Genomic DNA, 21,678 nt, shown 5'->3' on the forward strand with positions numbered 1-21,678 from the left:
GGAAAAAACAGAGTATGTACCTGTTGTCATGGGCAAGACTGCATCACACATTTATATACTAAGGAGCCATTTGCAGTCAGGCCAACAAGTCACAGATTTCAACATAAATAAACATTAATGATTGAGAGAGGTGCTTTTCCATGGATGGCTTAAGTGTTACTTTGAAGAGTGCTGTGGGAATGGAGTGATTAGTTTGGAACAAGTCGCTGGAGACAAGTGGGCAACCGGAAAAGCCAGGAATAAGTGGCTTGGGCACCAGCTGGTGAGTGGCTCCATAATCACTCCCTCTCATGGTGGGATGAGGACCTGGGAGTGGTGAGGAGACTTCTTACAGAGCTGTCCACCACCTGCTTTTGCAGGAACATATGGAGTGTACATAAACCAGTGCTGTTGGTATTTTTTTTTTCCTAAGGAAAACATGGAAGGAGGGAAAGCAGAAAACTTGTAGTAAATTGTTGTTTATCAAAGCTAGTAACCACTTGTGGAGGGTATCATAAACAAAAAGGGGGCTGAAACAGAAAGTACTGACCCCATCTGAGAGGCACCCCTGCCCTGAATGTAGGAAAAACCATGTGTAACTTCAGAATCCAGAGCCTTGAGCTCTCTGAATGTTGGCACTTCTTTTTGAGAACTGAACCAAGTTTGGTCAGTTCTTTTACAATGCTCTTCTGGTATCTTTCATACAAATTGCCTAATTGTTGAAGCAGTTGTCCACTGGAAAGAGGGAGGTTCCTTCATCCAAATTAGGATGCAGGTTTGAATCCTCTCAATCTGGGGCTGATATTGGAAGTTTCCCACTTGCAGGGTGAATTTTCTAACTGTGGATAGCTTAATTTAGATAGACCAGGAATATCAATAAGTCTGTTTGTTATTGCAAATAGGATTTAGTGAGATACATGTACATACTGATCCTACCTGGAAACTCCTCTGTTTCTAAATAGGTAATCTCAACAAAAATAGTTTTAGCAAATGGTACTTGGTAATTTACAGCTATGCAATAGTATGTTCTTTACTTTCCAATTCAGCACATAAATTTTGTTTCAACCTTGTTGAAAATGTTTAGTTTCATATTTTTAACTGCAGTTGGTGTGCTGTGTTTACAGATGATTGAGGACATTGTGGCATCAACCACTGCCTATAAGCAATATATCCTGAGAATGGAACACACAACTGTGTTTTTCTTCAAGCAATACCCTCCCTGGAGTTTTACTTCTATCTTAAATTTCCTCATATCTGTTCAGCAATATTTGTCTTGTTTTTTTTTTCCTTTCATTTGCCTTTTTAAAGATTCTTGATTTACTTCTTTTTTTTTAGTCTACACGGCTGCTAGTATTTGTATGAAGAATTCAATGAACAACTGAAACTTTGAGAGTGAAAGAACATCACTTCTGCTTATCTTCTTTTATAAAATGATATTTTACAATAAAAAAAGAAGATTCTGATAGATGTTTCATGCCTATGAGTACGTACTTTCAGCATCTTCTATTTATTAGAAAAAATCAGATAGAGGTGTTAAAAATGTTTTGAGATCATAAATAAGTAGTTAATACTTTCATATTTTAACAAAATGGGTTCCATGTGTACAGCAGTCAAAATTACATACATAGAAATGCATATAAAATATTGTAAAATAAAACTATATAAATTAGGCAACCCAAAGATCTAATGTATTTTCATTTCAGTCAAACTCCCTGAAATTTCACAATGATGCAAAAATGCTACTGGAAACATGCTCCACTCAATGGCATGGATGTTCCTCTGAAAGATAAGATAATAAAAAGAAATACTGTACCAGTTGGGTCAAAGTCTGGAAAGTAATCTGGACAGTTCTGAGCAGTGATTCTGCCAGCAGGTGTGTCGTCCCAGCACAGCCAACCATCCCAGGTTCGGTTGCAGAACAGACCTGGACATTTAAAGGAATTCAGTAGTCAATTCAACAGATTTGTTCCTTATCCCATTCTGTTCTAGCCTCCCAAGGAATATTGCCATCTGCAGACAATAAAGAGTTTTTGCAGAAAAAACCCTTGCTATTGCTATGCTTTGAATGGCAAAAAGTCTTTCCTGCCAAACTAGGGAGGCAGAACACTGCTCACTCTTGATTCCCATTATGTAAATGTTACGTGGTCCACAGAAATTGCCCTACGAGACTGCTTGCAGTAATATGATTTCCTCACTTGTTGTGCATTTATTCAAGTAATGTGTTAAAACAAACAAACAAACAAAACCACCACCACCAACAAAAAGTGGTTATTTTATATTTAGAATCAGTTTGTGTTGCAGAAAAGGTATGGAAATACAGTGAGAAGACACTGACAGTGAGGTAACTACTGTTTTAAGTCAAAATAGCTGTGGATTAAAAATGGAAAACATAAATCATTCCAAATTAATTCTTTCCAGATTAGATGCATGGCAAAAAGCATATTTTTATGAGAACTTCTACATTAGCTAAGATTTTATGCACAGATATTTTGCCATTGTCAAGTTAGATGTGCTAAACACTACTTGTTCACCTCATTAATAAACTGTTGTATCAACAATTTGTTATCTTTCAGGCATTCCTATGTTCTTCTCTGTCTTTGAGATAAACTTGAAAGACTTTTAGGACTCATTTTATAACATCAAAGAAAAAGAAGGGTAGAAAATGTTTGAAACTTGAGCTTGTTTCTGAAAGACAGTGCAGGAGGGGGTTGGTAGGGATTTCAAGCTTTACTTTTCAATCCTTTGGCTTGCCTTATAAAGACAAAAAATCACTGACATTGATCTATACAGTGTGGAATCTCTCTTTCAAGGTCAGAAACAGGATATACATGTATATGATATATATATATATGCATGCATCCATCCATAAGTAGGCACACACAAATATATGGATTAAAAATACATAACATATATGTGCTTTTGAACTTGTGCAGGAAATTAAATGGTCTAAGTCATAAACCAGGAAAGGTAGAGTTGAACATCATGTTGTTGAATCACTGGCTGAAACTATTGTGTTTTTGCATGAACAGTGAGCATGGGAATGCTGTGCTGTCCCAGAGGGATGGTTAGGCAATTCTGTGTGCCTGAGCTGCACATTTCATTACTTCATTGTTGTTTAAGGTAATCAATTCTACCTTGAATTGAGCAAGATAAATGTGTGCACATGATTCGTGACGTTGGCTTTGCTGACACAAGGCCACAGCAATGCTGCCACAGCTCACCTGTATTACACCATCTCCCGGGCTTCTGGGGATGGGATACTATGCAGCTCCTGGCAGTTCATTGCCACCAACTTTGAACCTCAGGATTATGAAGCATTTAAACTACATTTGTGTAGGTCTACAGATTGGCTACACTGGGGACTGCAGACGTGACAGAAAAGTGAGCCATGTCTGGGCTGGCTTTCTAAAGTTGTGCCAGATCCTGGGCTTTCCTGGACATTTCAGTATGAGACTCCACAACTGCTTGTGATGAAAACGCATACCCAGTGTATGCTTTCAACTCATATATTGGGCTTTTCTTCTCAGGAGACACCCCTACAGCTGCCCTTTGCATTAAGGGAATTACCCATCTCATACTGTGCTCCCTTTCAAATTTACAGCCTTATTCACCTCCAACCCTTTATGAGATATAGATGTTGGAGGGCTGAGGGCCCTGTAACTCAGTCATGACTCATAGAGGCAAGTCCACAGTGAAAGCACAACTTCAGTAGTGTTGACATCATTCCCTATTCACCTATTATCTTCACTCTGAGTTATATATGAATGAAGTGCATGTTCCTATATGGCATCACTTAAATCCAGCTGCCAGTCAAAGGAGTGCAGGAGCTGCTGGGCTGTCTCAGATAGGTGCTGGTCTGCTATTGCTGACCTCCTACTCTGCCCCAGAGAAAAACACGTAGAAGTTATATATATAGCAAGATTTACTTCATGTTGGACAGATGCTCCAGTCCTTTGCAACTGATCGTGTGAGTGAGAGGCAAAATAAAATTTAAAAAAATCAAAAACAACAAAAACAAAACAAAGCAAAAAACAAACAAACAAACAAACAAAACAGGAGTAGAGTGGAATTACTGATACAAAATTTTATATTTTGCGTACAAAAACAATATACTTATATAAATATATAAATATATAAATTACATATAAACATATACATTTATGACATTATATAGAAATATATAAACTATTATATAAATTATATATTTATATATTTTTATATAATATATAAATTATATATTATAATTATATATTTATAGACCTGGAGAGTAAAAGAGTAATCTGTGCAGACAGCAGGTACCCTCACCTCAAGCCCAGCAGGCAAAGGCTTGCTTACATCTGAAACATGACAGTTTCTATCTCATAACCCTGTTTAAATACTTGCAGTGTTGTTTTCTTTTTTCATGTTTGCTTGTTGTTTCTTTTATCAGCCCAAATAAAAACCCATTTGAAGAAATAGAAATTTCTATTTTCATTCCAAAGCATTTCTGCATCAAGAGCTGAGTATCTTAACATCTAACCATTCTTTGAGTCTTACAGAGATCAATAAAATCTTTGCGGTAAAGAGTTGTAGAAGTGTCTTTGGTCTTGCATTAAAAAAAATACGTTATCCTATTTATTATGTGATTATCTTTTTTCTTAGTATATCTTCTTTTTAAACAGTGCCCTCAGCTTCTCTGTTCTTTACTTGCTTCCATTTCCACAATGCCTCCAGTATTTTTTCTCTGTCCTCCACATATCTTTATTTCTATGATAATAGGTGATCAGAAGAGAACCCTCAGTCCTAGCCTGAAATGCTTCTTTATTCATGGCATGCCATCATATCACCACTATTATTTGTCACTTTCCTTTTTCTTAACCTTAATATGTGCATCGTGTTACTGTTGAATATGGAAGACTTGGAACATCTGTGCTAGTACAAAGCATGACAGCTATCAGTCAGTACACAACTGACGGAAAAGTGAAACAGTGAACGAAGCAAACAAACTGAAATTTATATCATTATTATTTAGGAGATCGTTGTTCACAGCCAGGCCTTCACGTTAAGTGTGCTTGAAGGTACTGCACCGACCATTCTGGAGAGTGGTACTCCCTGAGCAGAAACACAGAAATTCAATCAGCAAAACACTGAGACAGAGATGCACTTCACCTACACAATGGAGGTATCATCTGCATGGGGAGGAAGGAAAAGGTGTTCATTCCCTGGGCTCATTCTAACCTTTTTTCTTTCTTAGCATCTAAGAGGATGGAAAGTTAGTGTGGAGTTGACAGCTGAGTACTGGAAGGCAACTGAACCCTGAGGAAAACTATGGGTTAATATACAGAACAAAAGGCTCCTTTATATTGATAAAAGCAAACATGGCAATATACAAACAGAAATTTAAAATCTTTTTTACCTTTTTTCCTATATGGAGGTGCTCTGTTCATCCTCTCATAGCATTTGAACTGTGAATCTATTATCTTCTGTCGTATGACTGAATTTTCAGTTACTACAGGCTCTAATGTAGGATCAGTATAATTTACAGTAGCAGTAAGACTTGGAACCATTCTCTGTACAGAAAGGAAAAACAGTTAGTACAGTGAATAAACCAGTAGAATACAATAAAAAAATAGGATAAGAAATCTCTATTATGCATTCTTCAAAGACCTATTTACACATGTGTTTAGTATTATGTTAGACCTTCTACTGCTTGCAAAGTAAATGTTGAATTTTAACTAAGTTCACCTCATTGTAAACTCAGGATTTTAACCAAGCCCTTTTTCCTGGCAAAAGGGAGGACCGCTAAATTCTTGATAAAGTCTTTAAAATCTTTTCATTTAGCTTAGTGATCTGCAAAAAATCTTTGCATGAATCTGCCCAAAGTTACACCCATGTATTTCCTCTCACTGGTGCTGATTTCTCTCTAGACTACTCAGACAAAAATACCTCAGTGCCACAGTCTAGAAACTAGCTGATTTTTTTTTATTTATTTTATTTTTCTTTTCATATTTTCTGTCATTTGCTTTGAGCTCCTTCAGCTGTTAAGGTCAGGGCACAGTTTAACCCTCACAGCCTGAGCTCAGTTCTTAATTAAGCACCTAATCAAAGTGTTCCTAAATTTGAGAGCCTGAATGACAGTCCTCTTTGATCAAGTGGCCTCTTCTGGATGTTTCCACTCTGGGCTGCCTGGAGGGCATAGAGAAGGACCTCTAAGGCAAAGATCTCAGGTAGAGAGGTCAGTTATCTTTTCTCTATCTGTCCCTCTGTTGCACAGACCAGGTCTGTGAGCCAGGTTGGAAATGAGAGCGTGGAGCTCTCGTTAATGCTCTTCTGCCTTAATCCTGTATAAGGACACTTCTCTGCATGAAGGTGATAGGAAAGGATTAGTTCCTCTGCTTTCCCAAGCAAAATCAATGCTTCTGTGGCACTTTCCTTGTATGACCCTTTACTTTTTTACTGCAAAGCTATACTTAAGTCATTGCAAACAGATACAGAGTCATTTACAGCCTGCCTCAAAGCTTAGAACTCCTGTAAGCGTGCAGGCTTGGAGTTCTTGGGAATATTTCTTATTCAAAGCCTGCAATTCCCTACACAAGTCATGCAAATAACATAACTAAATGTTTTTAATGATATTTTCTCCATATGAATAGGTGTGTTGAGGACTTTAGGAGCATGCTTCAGACTGTATCGATCACCCTCCATATACATTTGAGTCTGTGAGATTCATATTAATGCCAAATGCTGTTACAGAGATCTTTAAGTAGGCATTTACAGTTTAAACAAACAAAAAAAATTACAGGTATTTAAAGTTCAATCACCCTACTTCTTAAATTGTTGCTTCCCTTCTTTTATTGCACATACAAAGCAATTGTATCTCATTAATACATTAATTTATTTTCCATTAGCACAGCTAAAACACCTTTGTAAAATACGTAGCAAAACACAGCATGTTTGATTTAGGTGGAAAAAAAAAGAAAGTCATTACTTTATACAGATATTTCTGTGCCAAACCATCTCAATTTAATATTTTTAGGCTCTTTTATCTAACCAACTGCTTTTTTTAGTTTCATCCAATCTCTTTTGATAATGCTATTTTAATTTTGACCTGTGTACAGCTAGTATGTGAAGACTGGAAGACACTGATGGTAGCTTATCTCATTGTTCTCAAATAGGAACTTGAAATAAAAGTGGGGGAAAAGGAAGGAAGATATTTCCCGGTAGATACAATTTTATAGCAATTTAATGTGTACTTATGTGTGTGTATATATGCATGTACAGACAAATTTAAACAGTGAAGCCACTTGAAACATTTCATCTGGCCATTCAAGTGAAAATATGAAGAATCTAGAAAGCCAGAACAGAAAATACAGAAGCAAAGCCAAGCATATCTGGTAACCCTCATTTATGGAAAGATTAAAGAGGCTAGCAGGTGTCCATGAGGATCGTTTGAAAAAACAACCAAGCAATGTCCCAAATCCAGCAAGTAGTGCAGGAAAGAACAGATGACACTCTTCCTCAGGTCTGCCTTTGTGACCATGTCTTGCCACAGGCTTCAGTGCTTCCCTGAAGTGATTCATAGATACTCCATGCTTATTTATTTATTATTTTTTTCATTCTTATTTTGAATAATGCCTCAGTTCCAAACAGTTTGTACTTGAGAAAGTACATATAACGCTATAATGAATAATGCTATAGTCAAAGAAAGCTAGAGGGACTCTCATGTCACTGTCTCTGTTCTTGATGATTCCTCTGCTATTGGGGTTTAGTCTGGGAAGGCACCCCTGTTTTGAAAGCATAACCATACAGTTATGCTTGGAAAACACTGCCAATTTTCTTTCCCCTGAAGCAATATTTTTATTTGATTTTTGTTTCCTTCTAGGAAGGAGATGATCTGTTCTTCAGGTCTGCTGGACCAAACAAGATCAATTCACACTGACAAAGTGACCAGAAATACTGGGGTTGCTGATCATAAATACTGTTGAAGTTTCTCTTGTTTTATCTGTACAGAATAAAGAACAACATAACTATGAAATAACTGGCAAACTTCAGCCACAGGTAGAAATTATAAGTACTTTTGAAGTGCTTTGGAACACCTTTCCCTCCTTTTAACTTGTTTTGGATCTTTTTTTACCCACCATTTTCAGAAGGACAGACTTTTCCCAGAAGATTGCACAGTACAGAAGCATATCAATTTAAATCAAAAGTAAAATGTCATCAGAAAAGGAATGTTATATTTGTATCTTTTAACTGGTGGAGGTGACATAGTTCATAATGAGGGGTGATAATTCGGTGGGGTGAAACACAATACAGAATGAAGACACCTTACTCTTCAAAGTCAGTTTCATAACTTGATGTATGTAAGGGACTAATTCAATTCCTGAAGAAGTCTGCTCTTACTGGGTATAGATTAATGAGAATACTTTAATATTTGGAGGCAGAGAGTTCCTGTGGTGGTGGATAGGATGAACCTTTTGGAGAATGCCAAAATTATTTAAAATGCTCAACCATGTAACCATCCTTCTACCTCTGAGCAAAGCAATCATGGCCCATGTTAAATTGCCAGCAAAACTCCTATTACTTACATTTGGGTCAGGAATTCACTCAGACAGATTAAAAAGATAGATGAGAATATGCCACTAAAACTCAATGGAAATTACTTCATCGGGGGAATCATTTAATGGCCTACAGTAAATCTAAAGCAACTTAGGTAAAGAATGAAATATTACTGTTAGATTACAGCTGTCTTTTAAATTATCTCATTTTTTTCCTTATTATCATACACAAAGAATCAGATTTTCAAAGTTAGTTGTGCACATATTTCCAGACAACTTTGATGTAATTGTATAGCTTGTGTGTGGTGTGTGAAATCAAATTACAGGGTTATATGTGTTTTACTCATATTGTTCACCTGTGATATGCCCTCCAAATGTACTCTTCCACTTGATTGTTATTACTGATTTTTGTTTGCCTGGACTTGAAAAGCTGGCTGTGGAAGTTTGAACAATATTTAATTCTACCTTAAAACAATATGACCGTTTCAGTTGACTAACACAAAATAAATCTGCTGGCTTGCTGGAGGGTGAGCAATCACACTTCTGTTTGCAATATTAGTGTTTTCTACTATGCACAAGAGAATTGTGTGTCCACCGCCACTCTAGTGCTCGGGGCCTAATGCCTGACCTCCCTGAAGCCAGGGGCAGTCTTCTCACTTGGCTCAGTGGGCTGATGATCCAGCCAGGTACTCCTTCCTGGGGCTCAGTCAGACAAAGATGTTAGTACAGTCCTGATTTGTTTTATTCTTCTGGCACTCCTTACCTTAAGGGTGAAGAAAGGGCAAATGGGGCAGAAAAAAATATCTGGGTCAATATTCTCTTATCAGAGATAGAAGAAGCCTGGGCATGGCTACATATGGGGAAAACTTCATGTGTAGCATGCTAATGGGAGAGACTGGAAATATCCCATGAGACTCGGTGTATATATATCCTATCTGACATTACTTTTTTTGATTATATATAGTTACATTGGGAATTAAGTTTTAAAACATGTATTTTTACCATTAAAATCCAAGATCAAATCATTTCCACCTGTTTAGTACCTATAGCATAGACAAATTTTGAATATTCAGCCTTCATTACTGCAAGTTAAAAACCTTTCCCATCCATCCACTGGTTACTTCAGATGGAAGTGTAAATGGTGTTGATACAATAAAAGAATGCCTCACTCATTTATAAATATTCTTTATTAAAGAGAAATAAGTAACTCACAACTTAATAATCAGGATGTGGTGTTCAGAGCCTGAAAATGATTGGTGTGATTTCTTCAGATGAAAACTGTTTAAGTGATGTCCCATGCAGCAGTTTAGCAGCCGTACATATGATGTCACTCCTAGAAGTCCAAGTAAATGACGTCATACATACGACCACCAAGCCACCACCTGACAAATGACTGTTATAAGAAAGTGAATTATCATGACAAAAAGAAATAACAGGCTGCTAGCAATGCTGAAGGTCTCTTTATGCATAGAATTGGTAGAAAAAAGCAATTTGGAATCATTTTAAACTACGCAGAAAATACCATATAGTGCCCCATTTCTATAAGACAGACACCTGCTATTAACATATGCTAGATTGTGTCCATTTCTGCAAAAGAGAATCCCGATAAAGCAAGCATAAAATTAACTTCCCCCTCCCCCCCCCCCCCCCCCATAAAATATTGAATACAATCCACAAATATTTTTCTTCCACCATCAAGGAGCTTGAACTGTTGACTATACATGACATGACAGAAAAGAAGGTATTTGCAGCTTTCCTTTCTCTTCCCCCCCCCTACCCCCCACTTCCATTAAATGCAGCAATTTTGCAACATTTACTGTTGAGCTCAGTCAAAATATATTTCGGATTCTGGGTGCTACAACTGTTTGTTATTGATTTTGATAGCTCAAAAATATACTTGGCACATTTTTCTTAAAACTGCTATGTTTAGTCACCACTTTGTGGGTCACTAAACCCCTGTCCTTCAATATATCACGTCTCTAAGTGAGAGCTCAGTGTGACTCAGCCTAGTTGCAGAGCCCCCGTTGTACCTTGATTGTGTTTGAAACACTTTTCACAGCTACGAGTGTCAGGACAGAGAAGAAAACCACTGTGATACCTTAGGAAGGTCATTAGCAGAAGGTACTGAGTAAACATAGCAATGATTTCTTATTCATTATAAATGTGCCTAGAAACAGCAGACAATTTCTGTGAGGAAATACCTCAACATGACGTGTTTTGCTTAACCTCTGAATTTTACATTTTTTTCCTCCTCAGTTGCTGTTGAAGCAAGATGGAAACATATAGTTAGATCCCATACAATTTATATTGCCGATTTTGGCAGCCATGTAAACAAGCAAGAGATTATCATCCACAGTAGATGAAGACAAGGCACTTTTAATGAAAAGCAGCTCCCTGACTCTCTGACAGTTTTTTTTCCATTGCTGCAGTCAGTACTGCTCACACAAGGAAGCTTTACTCTCAAGACAGCCTGATGCAAACTGTGGGCTTAAAGGCAGGCTGCAGAATGCTTCACAGATTTTGTCTTCAGCTCTAATTTTCTTTCAAGAGACCTCTTTAGGGCAACCAGCTGCATTCTTATTTTTTTAAAAAACAAAGAGAGAGACAAAAAGGTTCAGCTCACCCCAGAACCTCAGGTGAACAGAACAGAGCAAGGCAGTCCTCTCCCTCCTGGAAAACTGTGTGCAGCCTGTGTCTGAAATTCTCAAAATAATTCTCATCAACTTTATATCATCAGCAAAGTACTTTCCCAAATCGTCCTTGCATGAGAAGAGCTCTGGAATTTGCAACTCCACTTTCTTACAGCTTGAAAGCAAGCCATAGCAACATAGGAAAATATGCACTTCTCCAGCACCTCTCCTGCCCTCTGAAGGGTAGCACCTGTTCTGGACCAGATGCTGGAAGAGTGTTTAAGCAGGAAGAGTCTTATGCGTACATTATCTGCACAGACACGGCTTTTAGAGACCTGTGGTGAAACCTGGACAGAAGCAGGAGCTCAGGGAAGGACATGGACATGCCACCTCACTGGTGAATATATCGCACTGGTAGCTGTGAGGGGTCAGACACACGCACCATGAGCTAACTCACTGTGGCAAATGTTTTACTAATTGGCTTCTGGAGACTCCAACCTACTAAAGCCGTGCTCTGAAATAAGCCAGTTTTTGCAGTTACCTAAAATTACATTTAGGCTTTCATGTAATTAATGTTCTGTGTTTTATGAATTGAAATTATTCACAAGCCTTTTAGGATCTGACACAATGCACTAGACTGTGTATAGTTTAATGACCGAGGCTTTGTAACAATTTAACAGGTTTGGACTTCATGAAGCTGTACAATTTGTTTTTTACTCAAAATGATTTTATTTTAAAATACAATCTTGGTCAAACTGATTTAATTGAATAATGGTGTGGTCTTAAGCTACAGCATTCATTTGGTCCTTACTGACCACTTTGTGGTTGGCTCAGGACAACAAAATTGCAATATGTGAGAAAAACTACTGCATCCATCCTCATTTACAGGGCAAGACCAAACTACCATCTGTAGAGATGGAATTCTCGCTAGATGAGAATTCTTACTTGACAAAATGAGGTAGAAAATACAATTCCCTTTTCTCAATGTCCTGCAAAATTGATCAGTCACACAGGAAAAAGACCCAGGCTTGTTTTCTCCTCTTTCTCATTCTCTGCAGTTTGATGCCCCTGGATACACCGTGCTGATGTTCTGTCTTTCTCATGGAGAGGAATGTGCAGCTAGGAGATGAACTAATTCCTCCAGCATACAGGGGTTTGATGAAACATATCTCAGTCACATTTTGTGGCTCTCAATAATTACTGAAAAAATAGTATCAGGGATAAAGTGAGCTAAGTAATATTCCCTGAGAAGAACAGTTAAAATTTCCAATAGAATTCACTTTGAATTACAGAGCAATATCTGGTGATGGTGGAAGCATTGTCATTACTGTACATCCAAAAGCAAGAGAAGCCATCAGAGAGAAAATTAAAAAATCTTCATTTTTAACAAGTGAGTTTTGGAGCAACCAATGCTTTTTTTTTTTTTTTTTGTTTGTTTGTTTGTTTGGCAAAGGACAATTATTATTGACCTCTTCATAGAAGAATAAAGTTCTACCCATTCTGTGTAAAAATTACATATGCAAGAGAGATGGTTTCTATCAAAAGGTACCAAAACCACCTGAGGACTGGTCTAAATGCTGGAGACTATGGGAAGGGGAACCTATGGACACCTTGTAAGTAGGGTCTAGGACAAAACATGCAAGGAGAGATACAGGACTGGAACTTACACCAGAACAAACAGCATAATCAGACAGTTTGCAGCCCAGAGGGAAAGCTAGGACCACATTAGGCTGGAAGAATTTGCACTTTGGAAGAATTTGCATTCATCAGTGCGCTGGGAGTGCAGGACACAAACAATAGGACAACAGTAAACCATCAGTGCCAACAAAATAGAAAGATCTGGAGAATGGTTTGTGGGGTGGGTAGAGGAAGGGGTGATCACCCGTGTCACAAATCACTTTGATTACTACATCTTCCTCAACCTCAGGCAGTGGCTAACATGGAACTCCCATGGCTCATGGTTCTGGGAACCAAAATGTGATTAGAAGATCCGAAAGAGCAGGAGCAGTCTTTTTGGAAGAGAAAAAGAGACACCTTTTTCTTATTACAGAACACACACACACACACAAAAAAAAAAAAAGTAAAAAAAAAAAAAAGTAAAAATTGAATGCCTTCTACAAGCTACAGATGAAGAAATTTTTTGGAAAGATGGCTGCTGCCAAATATTTTTCATATTTGATTTAACAGCACTGTTCTGACAAGTGCTATCAAGAAAACAGTTTGCTCATGGTCTCCTTCTACGACTGTAGTTTATCCCTTACCAGAAGATAAATTGATCTAAGAAGTGTCTAACTAGATCACAGTATGGCCACTGCAGTGGGAAAGGATGGAATATTGAGATGGGAACAGTGAAAATGTAAATAAATTTGTACTTAAGTTATCCAGACTGGCCCTCTGGAGCAAAAATGTCTAAAAGGAAGGGGATTCAGATCTCACCGCAGAGTTTCTTAAAGAAGCCCTAGCCTCGGAACACTGCATTAAGGAGCACAGAACCAATACTACATGTGTGATACCATGGGTAAGAGATTTAAAAGTTTGTGGATAACAGGGGAAGGATCAGCCCAATCCTTCAGGGCTGACCTATAAATCCATGCTGTAGGTCAGAACACCTCGCTCAGTAAGATCTGTTGACAATTCTTTTTATCAGAATATTTACAGTCCTGTCACTTGTCTGAGGAAGAAAAATAACCTGGAATTGTTCCTTCAGTTGGCTTCACTTTGTTATAGGAAGAATTGCAGTTCTTTGCCAAGGCTCCTGTTATGCTATGCAGACCAGCCAGGATTATTCACATACAGAAGGAAGCTGATGTCTGTTGGGCTCTCTGGCTTAGAGAGATCTCTGAACATGCATGATGTCCCAGCCAGAGCATTGCTACGTGCATCCCTTGCAGGGCTATGTGTAACAGCCACAAAATGCCACAAAAAACAGACTACTCTGATACACATCAAGGGAGAAGATTTTTGCCAATCACAAGGATGATTCTTCAGATCATAACTAATTTTGTGTTAGTTACTTTTGAGACCAAGTTAACAGAAATACATTAACTCTCCTCTGTTCTTCCTCCTGCTCTCCAGTTCTTCTTTGGTTGAAGATCCTAATCCTGAACTATGAATTTAGTATTTTACTAATGTGAGGTGTTCTTCGCTGTTGTCCTGGTTTCTCCATGATCTCATTTATCTGTTTTATTCCATTGTTCTCTTACTGTTCTCTGTTTCCCTAAACTACATTTTGTTCACGTAAATACAAGTCGTGAACAGCGCTGTGGGGAAGTTATAAAGAGAAGGAGGGACACAATCCAACAAATAAATTAGGGAGAGCAGTCCCTACTGCTCCCCAGTGTGTCTTATAGCCCCATTTTTACAATTTATGCCCAGAAAGGGTGTGAGCTGATGGGGAGACACACAAAAATGTTTCACATTCAGCTGCTGAAAGAGAAGTTGAGAAGCAGAGGGGCATGAGGAGCTTGCCAACAAAACACAATCAAGAAGAATAAGACTCAAAGCTTTCTTCAGGAACACAGAAACAAACAACTGGGAAAAAAAGTGGCATCAGGCATCCAAGTAACTCAAACAACACTCAGGCAGAGAGATGTTTATTCCCAGTAACATCATTCAGACATGTATCAACTGCTCTCTAGCTCAGGATCTGAGTAGTGTCCTCATTTCTGACTACCTGCAATGTCTTTGATTTTATGATAATTGTGAACCATTTGAGGTTTCACAAGCAGAAGTTGGAGAAACCATTCCACTTACACAAGAGGTATTTAGTCAAGTAAAATAAAATTTGCTACATATTTAGAACAATAATTACCCAACCACATTGTATATATTGGAGTAACAGAAACACTGAGATTAAACAGTTGAAAGTAGTGTTTGAACCAAATAACTAAACTTTACACTGTAATTTGCCATTTCTATTGCTTTCCTAAGAGCAGAGTAACCATAAACAGTAAAAATTCACAATTAAGTCGGTAAAAGTCTCACACAACAATGTTAAGGAAGTTTTCAAACACTTAAGTTTCCAAGTCAGTGATATGTTGTAGTCTGTAAAATAAGAAAATGAAAAATCACATGCATTACCTTCTTCAGACTTGCAGTTCTGTTTCACCAAGGAACAGTAGTTTCAATTTCAAGCTTTTATGAGGTATCTTGGTTAGAAACTTTATAAACCTTACTTCATAATTTATCAGCAAAGGAACACATTCCTTCTCCTGTACTCTAACAAATATAATCCAGTACTCCTTATTTTTCTGAACATCGCCACAGGTTTAAATTTGGCAGGTGTCAAAAGCAGTTCATTTTTCTCATACTTACAATAAGAAGGATAATCAGTAAGAAGCAACCGTGGGTTGTTTTTTTCATTGTGGAGTCTTCCTGGAGGGACACGTTGTAGCTGACCCTTCTGGGAATTAAAGAGCAAAAACAAAACCAGCATTAGTCTTTATTTGTTATAATAAATACCTGTAGGCAAATAGTGGGTTTTCACACTACCCAGTGCAGCTAGCTCAGCTGGACTGTGGGCAGATATATGGCAGAGTAACCCTCCAACATCAAAAATGACTGCTTCAGCCACACAAAGTACTGGAGAAATAGAGCATGGCCAGGACTCCACAGGCTTGGAGGGAACGTGTTCAGCAACTTTCTGCTATTCTTTTTCTTTAATATATCAGCATCTATCTCTCCTTTCTAGGAAAACTATCCATGGGTCACCTTATCATACTGCATAGCAGTTGTGTGAATTCAGATGAGTAGAACTCTTTGCATTAACACTTCCTTTGCACTTTTATAAAAAACAGAACTTCCGCATTAGAGAAACATGGCTTTTGTGAAGACACTGTGCCTACTAATGTTGTAGGGACTGCTCGGAGTGTGTGGACCACAGGTGAGAAACATGTCTATAGGTCACTTTCTGTCACAGTAAGAAAGGGCTGTGTCTACCATACCCTTACTCTTGAGGCATCTCAGAAATTAAGAGTGAGGTGTTTTCTACCCGAGCAAACAATGTAGAGAGTAACCTATATGTCCAAACCCCAGAAATTTAAAGGGAAAAAGGCACACCAGCTTGGATGCTTAGTCTACTTTATACGTAGTGAGCAACACAATCACTTGTATAACATTTGTTTCTGCCACAGAACTGTAACAGCTTTTTTCATCTTGAAATGATCTGGAATGTCACCCATTTCCAGAGAGAATTAAAATATGAGACAACCATCCTCATTTAAAGAAATACACAATCTCAAAATGTAATAAAGGTGTGTCACTTCCACTGCAATCCAATACGGCTGGATGTAATCTCCTACCAATGGGAGTGCTGCAGTCATGTGTCACTGAGATAATATAAACACAAAATGGTGGAAAAGAGGGTTCAGAGGATTTGCCTCTGAACAGAAGTAGTCTTGTTACTGTCTGAGCCTTGCCAGAACCATTCTGGTGTGCCAGAGGTAATGGGACAGGCAAATAACACAGAAATAATACATAATTATGCTGTCAGACATATATTCGTATTTGATCTGCAATGACAGACAACTCAACTGAAACAAAAATTGGACAGCTAGATCTGTGGAAAACACCTGGAATTGTCTCCATCTTCTGTATACTATTTCCTGCAGTGTATATTGGTTAAAAACTGCCAAAAAATTCATGGGCAAAAAAACAGTGGGCCTTGGTCAGCTGCCCAATGAGCAGACACATATGCATAAATATGTGTATCCATACAATTACACACTATAGTGTGAAGCATTCTGTAATGTGGTGTAAAGCCAGTCTTGCAAGTGCCTTTATTCTTCTTGCTAGCCTTGATACTTCTGCTGCACCTACAGGGATGTACTAAAGAGTACAAAGGTAAAGGGAGGACTTTGCCCTACAACCAGTTGACATTTTTAAAACACAGACCACTTGCTATAATTGGCACAGAGATGAGCACAATATTGTGATTTAGAAAGCATAAGCCAAATCAATATCAGCTGAAATTAACCTGCGATACATCTACTTTTCCTGCTCTTAATGCTGGAAGTGCTTGCAGCACTATGTTGGATTACAGCTGTAGCTGCAGGTAAATTTTAGCCTGGTGAGATTTTGTAAATATTTGTAACAATTTATTGAAGAAGCTATTTAAAATACTTCTTGCTCTCATACCATCTAATTAAAAATAAAAAAATAAAAAATCTGTAAAATATTTAACGCATTATTTTTCCCCTCTGTCAACTGTGATGACTATGCCATATGATACTACATGCAAGTAAATGAGTAAGAATTATTTCCTACACAAAATCTTATATAGTCTTGGTATTTCTAGTCTTCTTTGAGCCAGCTCTAACCACAGGAATGGCCAACATGCTACTTAAAATCCAGTACCTCTTTTTTCTTCCTTTTTCAGAGGAGTCTTTTCCAGTGACAACAATTTCAACAGGCTAGATTTTAACAATGTTAGTATAAAGCTCCTGACTCAGAAGTAGCTTTTCTCTACTCTAACGATACGAATGGGCCATAGCACTACTCACGCTTGGGTTAGCATCAATATTGGATGAAGGATAATGAGCACATTGAAATGAAAAGGCAGGTACAGGGAAAAAGTGCTGATATATAGGCAGGGCAAAAACAGCGTGGTGGCAGAAAGATTCACAGAAATGGGAGCCCCAAGAGATGGACCCTGTCAGACTCTGGACAGAAGGGTGGACCACCTTCGCCACAGCTCTGCCCCATCACCAGAGATCCAGGCTCAGGGGTGACATGACAGGTAAACTCAGGTGTGCAAAACGGCACACTCAAGTGCCTTGAGTTTGAGACTCCTGTGCAAAAAGTATGGCGCACTTACATCTATTCCTGCTGCTGCCACGGGCAGCCTCCTTGCAGCTGAAGGAGGCTGGGAAGCCCAGAGCATCCTTAAGGAGGGCATAGCTGCACTGGATCTGTGCTACCATGAACACAGAAGAAGAAATCAGAAACCAGCCTGGTTCTTAGCACATACTCATGTCATGACTCTACCACATTCTGGCTTTGGTATCTGTCTTTCCTTTGTCTTCTTCTGGCTGCTTATTGCCACCTAACTTGTGCTACCCCCACAGCCACTTGATAGGACCATGCAGTGAAGTAGGTCAGGAAATTATGTTTAAAGTACACTTTAAAAAGTGTGAGTTTTAAATGTGTTTGTTTGTTTCTTTGTTATTTACCAATAGAGAGGGAGGAAAAATAAATTCTAAAATTTTAAGCTGTTTTATGCATAGGTATTTTAGATGATTCTTCACTGTAGATGTTTCAAGGTATTCCTGAGGATTTCCTGAGATGATTCTTACTGCAACAAACATCTGGATTTTTAGAAAATATAGTGATAGCTGTTGGGATCACTGGAGCTAACATGAGAATGGTTATTACGTGGATCAAACACCCCAAATTCTGTTTCATTTGCTGAAGTTTTCAAGCAGGTTTTAGGTGCTGTCCCAATTCATGTTTCTCTACAGTTTATCTTTTTTCCTCATGTCAAGCAATATCCTTGCTTGAAGTTAAGATAATAAAATGTGCTTCATACATTTAAGGTTCAGAACCTCCATATTTAGTGATTAATCATAGGGACACTGTTAAAGCCCAGTACATTTCCATGATTATATTAATTCTTCATCCTTTGTTGCTTATAATAGTTATGTATGAAATCCCAGTCTATTTTTAAAACTAGAATATTGTTCTCTATTTCTTTGTTAATGTAGCATAGCTCATCATGTGCTAAAATATTCCTCCTGCTTCAGCTATTATAGTAATACCATGGACATCTTGGGATTAGACCTGAAGCTCATCTAAGGACCAGCACAATATTCCATTTGGTAATGGCACTTCTTTTGGCCTTGTCCTGATTTTCTCAGCTGTAATATTACACTGAAAAGGGCTTTAATTACAATTATAATATGTTTACCTAAAAGGGTAACAACACTACCATCTCAGTCATTTGCACAAGTGGCCTGAGATGGCCAACAAGGAGGGTCAAATTCAGTCAGAAAGTGGTGTAAGGGGGAAGATACAAGAGGGTGCAGCAGATCAACATTTATTTGCTGAGGTCTGAAGAGAAAGTAAGAAAGAAAGGCTTTTTGAAGGATGAACTGGAAAAAAACTCATTTAATTATTCTGCTCTGATAATTCTGCAAAGCCATATTTCACAACACCTTTGGAAGAAGAAAAGATTTTAATAGCGCAAAACAGGACTTGGAGGATTTGTGACAAAGTACAGAAGAGTGACATGAAAATATCACTTTTTCTGTGATTGTGTTACCCTTGAAGATTCTGTAAATTCACTTTCTACCTCCTTACTTGGCCTGCATGTTTTTTGATGGCTTCCGTACCACTGCTGAGAAGTTTTCTCATGCTGAATAGCTGTGTAGCCACCTCCCATTCCAAGGTCTCTAGTATTTCATAACTAGCACAGAGGCTTGTAGATCCTCTTGGGGAGAATCTTGCCACCCAGTGCAGGAGGACACCAGCCTGCTCTGCCTGCATCAGTGCTGGAGTAGGAAAAAAAAGGGAAAAGCTACTCAAGAAGACACAGGCAAGATAGTAGCCCCTGTTGATGAACATTTAGGGAATTTGGATCCTAGGAGGAGGTTGCTGGTCCATTTCGTAGAATTATAGAATTGGCTTGGAAGGGATCTTTAAATTCATCTAGTTACAAATTTTAGTTTCATGGGTAGGGACACCTCCCACTGGACCAAGTTGCTCAGAGCCCCATCCAGCCTGGCCTTGAACACCTCCATGGATGAGGCATCCACAGCTTCTCTGGGCAACCTGTGCCAGTGCCTCGCCACCCTCATCATGATGAATTTCTTCCCTATAACTAAGCTTTGGGCCAAGAGTCAGCTGTGCAATCACACTTCTATAACCCCAGGTCGTATGCAGACCAGCACTGCAGGACAGTAGTTACAGCCCCTTCAGGAAGAGGAAATACCATGAGTGAGATCCCAGCTGTGAGAGAGAAAATTGCCTCCTATTTTTCCAAGCACATTCTCCAAACATTAGCCTGCAATGATCTACCAGTAGTTTAACTGGCACCATGATCTTCTGACAGGCCATATTTCTGAAAATGGTAAGCTTTGCTCGGTTCTTCCTAACATGCCAGAAAGCTGGTGACCATTGGTCCCAGGTTGAGAAATGAGGCTCCTTACAATGTTTAGTCAAGCGTCTATGAAACCGAGGAAAGGCTGAAGGTGTATTGGCTATCTTTACACAGCTCTTTGATCAGTATTTTTATCTAATTCTCCTGAAGTTTTCATATGAAAGCCTTAGAAATATAGGTTCCATATTCCCAATTTTTGGTGTTGGACACCTAAAGGTATTGCTACATGAAAACTGAAGACATCTAGGTCACTTGCTGAATCTTATCTCATTTCTTTGGTAGGCTTGAAGATAATTTCATTATCAGGGAGCCAAATGATGATTGGTTTGATGATTATCCAGTTGTTACTCAGGCCATTAATTTCCATTATCTTGCTTGTTGGGGAGGGTGAACTGCATCTGTAGAGCTGAGCGGGTGCTATGTTAACAAGTGGAAACTATTAGCTATGGCAAATAGGCAATTTCAGAGCTGCACAGATCGAGTGACCAAATAAATCTACTTTATTGATTCATTTGGATTACATGGGAGTTGCAATGTTTGAGGCTTCATTTTCCTACTGAAACATAGTGAACAGGAAGGGTCTGTTTTACCTTAGGCTTCTCTTTAACCAAATCCTTGACAATAAATTGAACAAACAGAGGAAGAAAGAGAAAGTAGCTGCAAACTTGGCTGTACTTACTTTTGGGGTAATCACAAGTTTTGAAAAGCCCACACACTACACATCTGGGCGGTCAAGGTGATCATACACACTACAGAAAATGAGGAAGATGGCTCTTATTAGACTAGATGACAGACAACTGTATTTTGAAAGAACAAAAAATACAAGAAATGTGCTTTGAATGAGAATTATATACTGTGCTTTTGTATCCTTTAATGGCTGATGCAAAGGGACAGGATTCGTATCACATAATAGTAGCCAAGAAAACTACTAGTTTTTTAGTACTTAGGAAGCTATCCCTCATCCCCCTCCTGGCTGTTGGTCAAGAGATTTTATGAGGCTTAAAAGAAAGTGGAAGGAATGAAAATTTCACAAAGGGACTAGTAAAGTACTTTGTCGGATTTCTTGGTACACAAGGTTTGCAGTACTTACAAAGACTGAATTCTGACATTTCTCTCAAGTGTACTCTGGGAATGTGTAAAACATGACGTATTTTATCCCAGGACATATTTTAGCCCTCCATTAACAGGAGTATTTGAAGCACTTCTTGAGATTAGCCTCCACAGGACTCCCTGTCCCTTGTTGTACTTTCAGTTCTCTGAAGTTGGTAAAATCATTCTGTTTTACATATGAATGGGTGTAGGAACAATGTAAAAAATCCTATTTTGTAATCATAGTAATGGATCTCTGGTTTTGTCTGGACATGAAGCTATAGCTATCCCAGGAAAAAGCCATCCTTGTTTTTTAAGACAGAAACAAAAAGAAAAAAAAAAAAAAAAAAAAAAG

At 38.3% G+C, this 21,678-nt stretch overlaps 1 protein-coding gene and 1 long non-coding RNA gene across 7 annotated transcripts in view; one reads left to right on the forward strand and one right to left on the reverse strand.

Moving 5' to 3' along the window:
• CALCR (calcitonin receptor) overlaps positions 1–21,678 on the reverse strand; it is a 173,827-nt gene that overhangs the window by 64,235 nt on the left and 87,914 nt on the right. For 5 of the 6 annotated variants that reach the window (XM_084507313.1, XM_084507312.1, XM_084507311.1 and 2 more), the window contains 3 exons: positions 15,455–15,542; positions 5,375–5,528; positions 1,793–1,903 (listed from right to left, as the gene is read on the reverse strand). In XM_084507313.1, coding sequence (XP_084363439.1) covers positions 1,793–1,903; positions 5,375–5,528; positions 15,455–15,502 — 313 coding nt within the window. In that variant the 5' untranslated portion in view covers positions 15,503–15,542. The remainder of the gene's footprint in view (positions 1–1,792; positions 1,904–5,374; positions 5,529–15,454; positions 15,543–21,678) is intronic. The other variant, XM_084507315.1, reaches the window with a different exon arrangement.
• On the forward strand, positions 6,088–9,033 carry LOC311430712. Its single transcript, XR_014688965.1, has 2 exons — positions 6,088–6,193; positions 7,838–9,033. It is a non-coding gene; the product is annotated as an uncharacterized lncRNA (long non-coding RNA).

Source organism: Aythya ferina (assembly GCF_964211825.1).
Source record: "Aythya ferina genome assembly, chromosome: 2".
Lineage (NCBI taxonomy): Eukaryota > Metazoa > Chordata > Aves > Anseriformes > Anatidae > Aythya > Aythya ferina.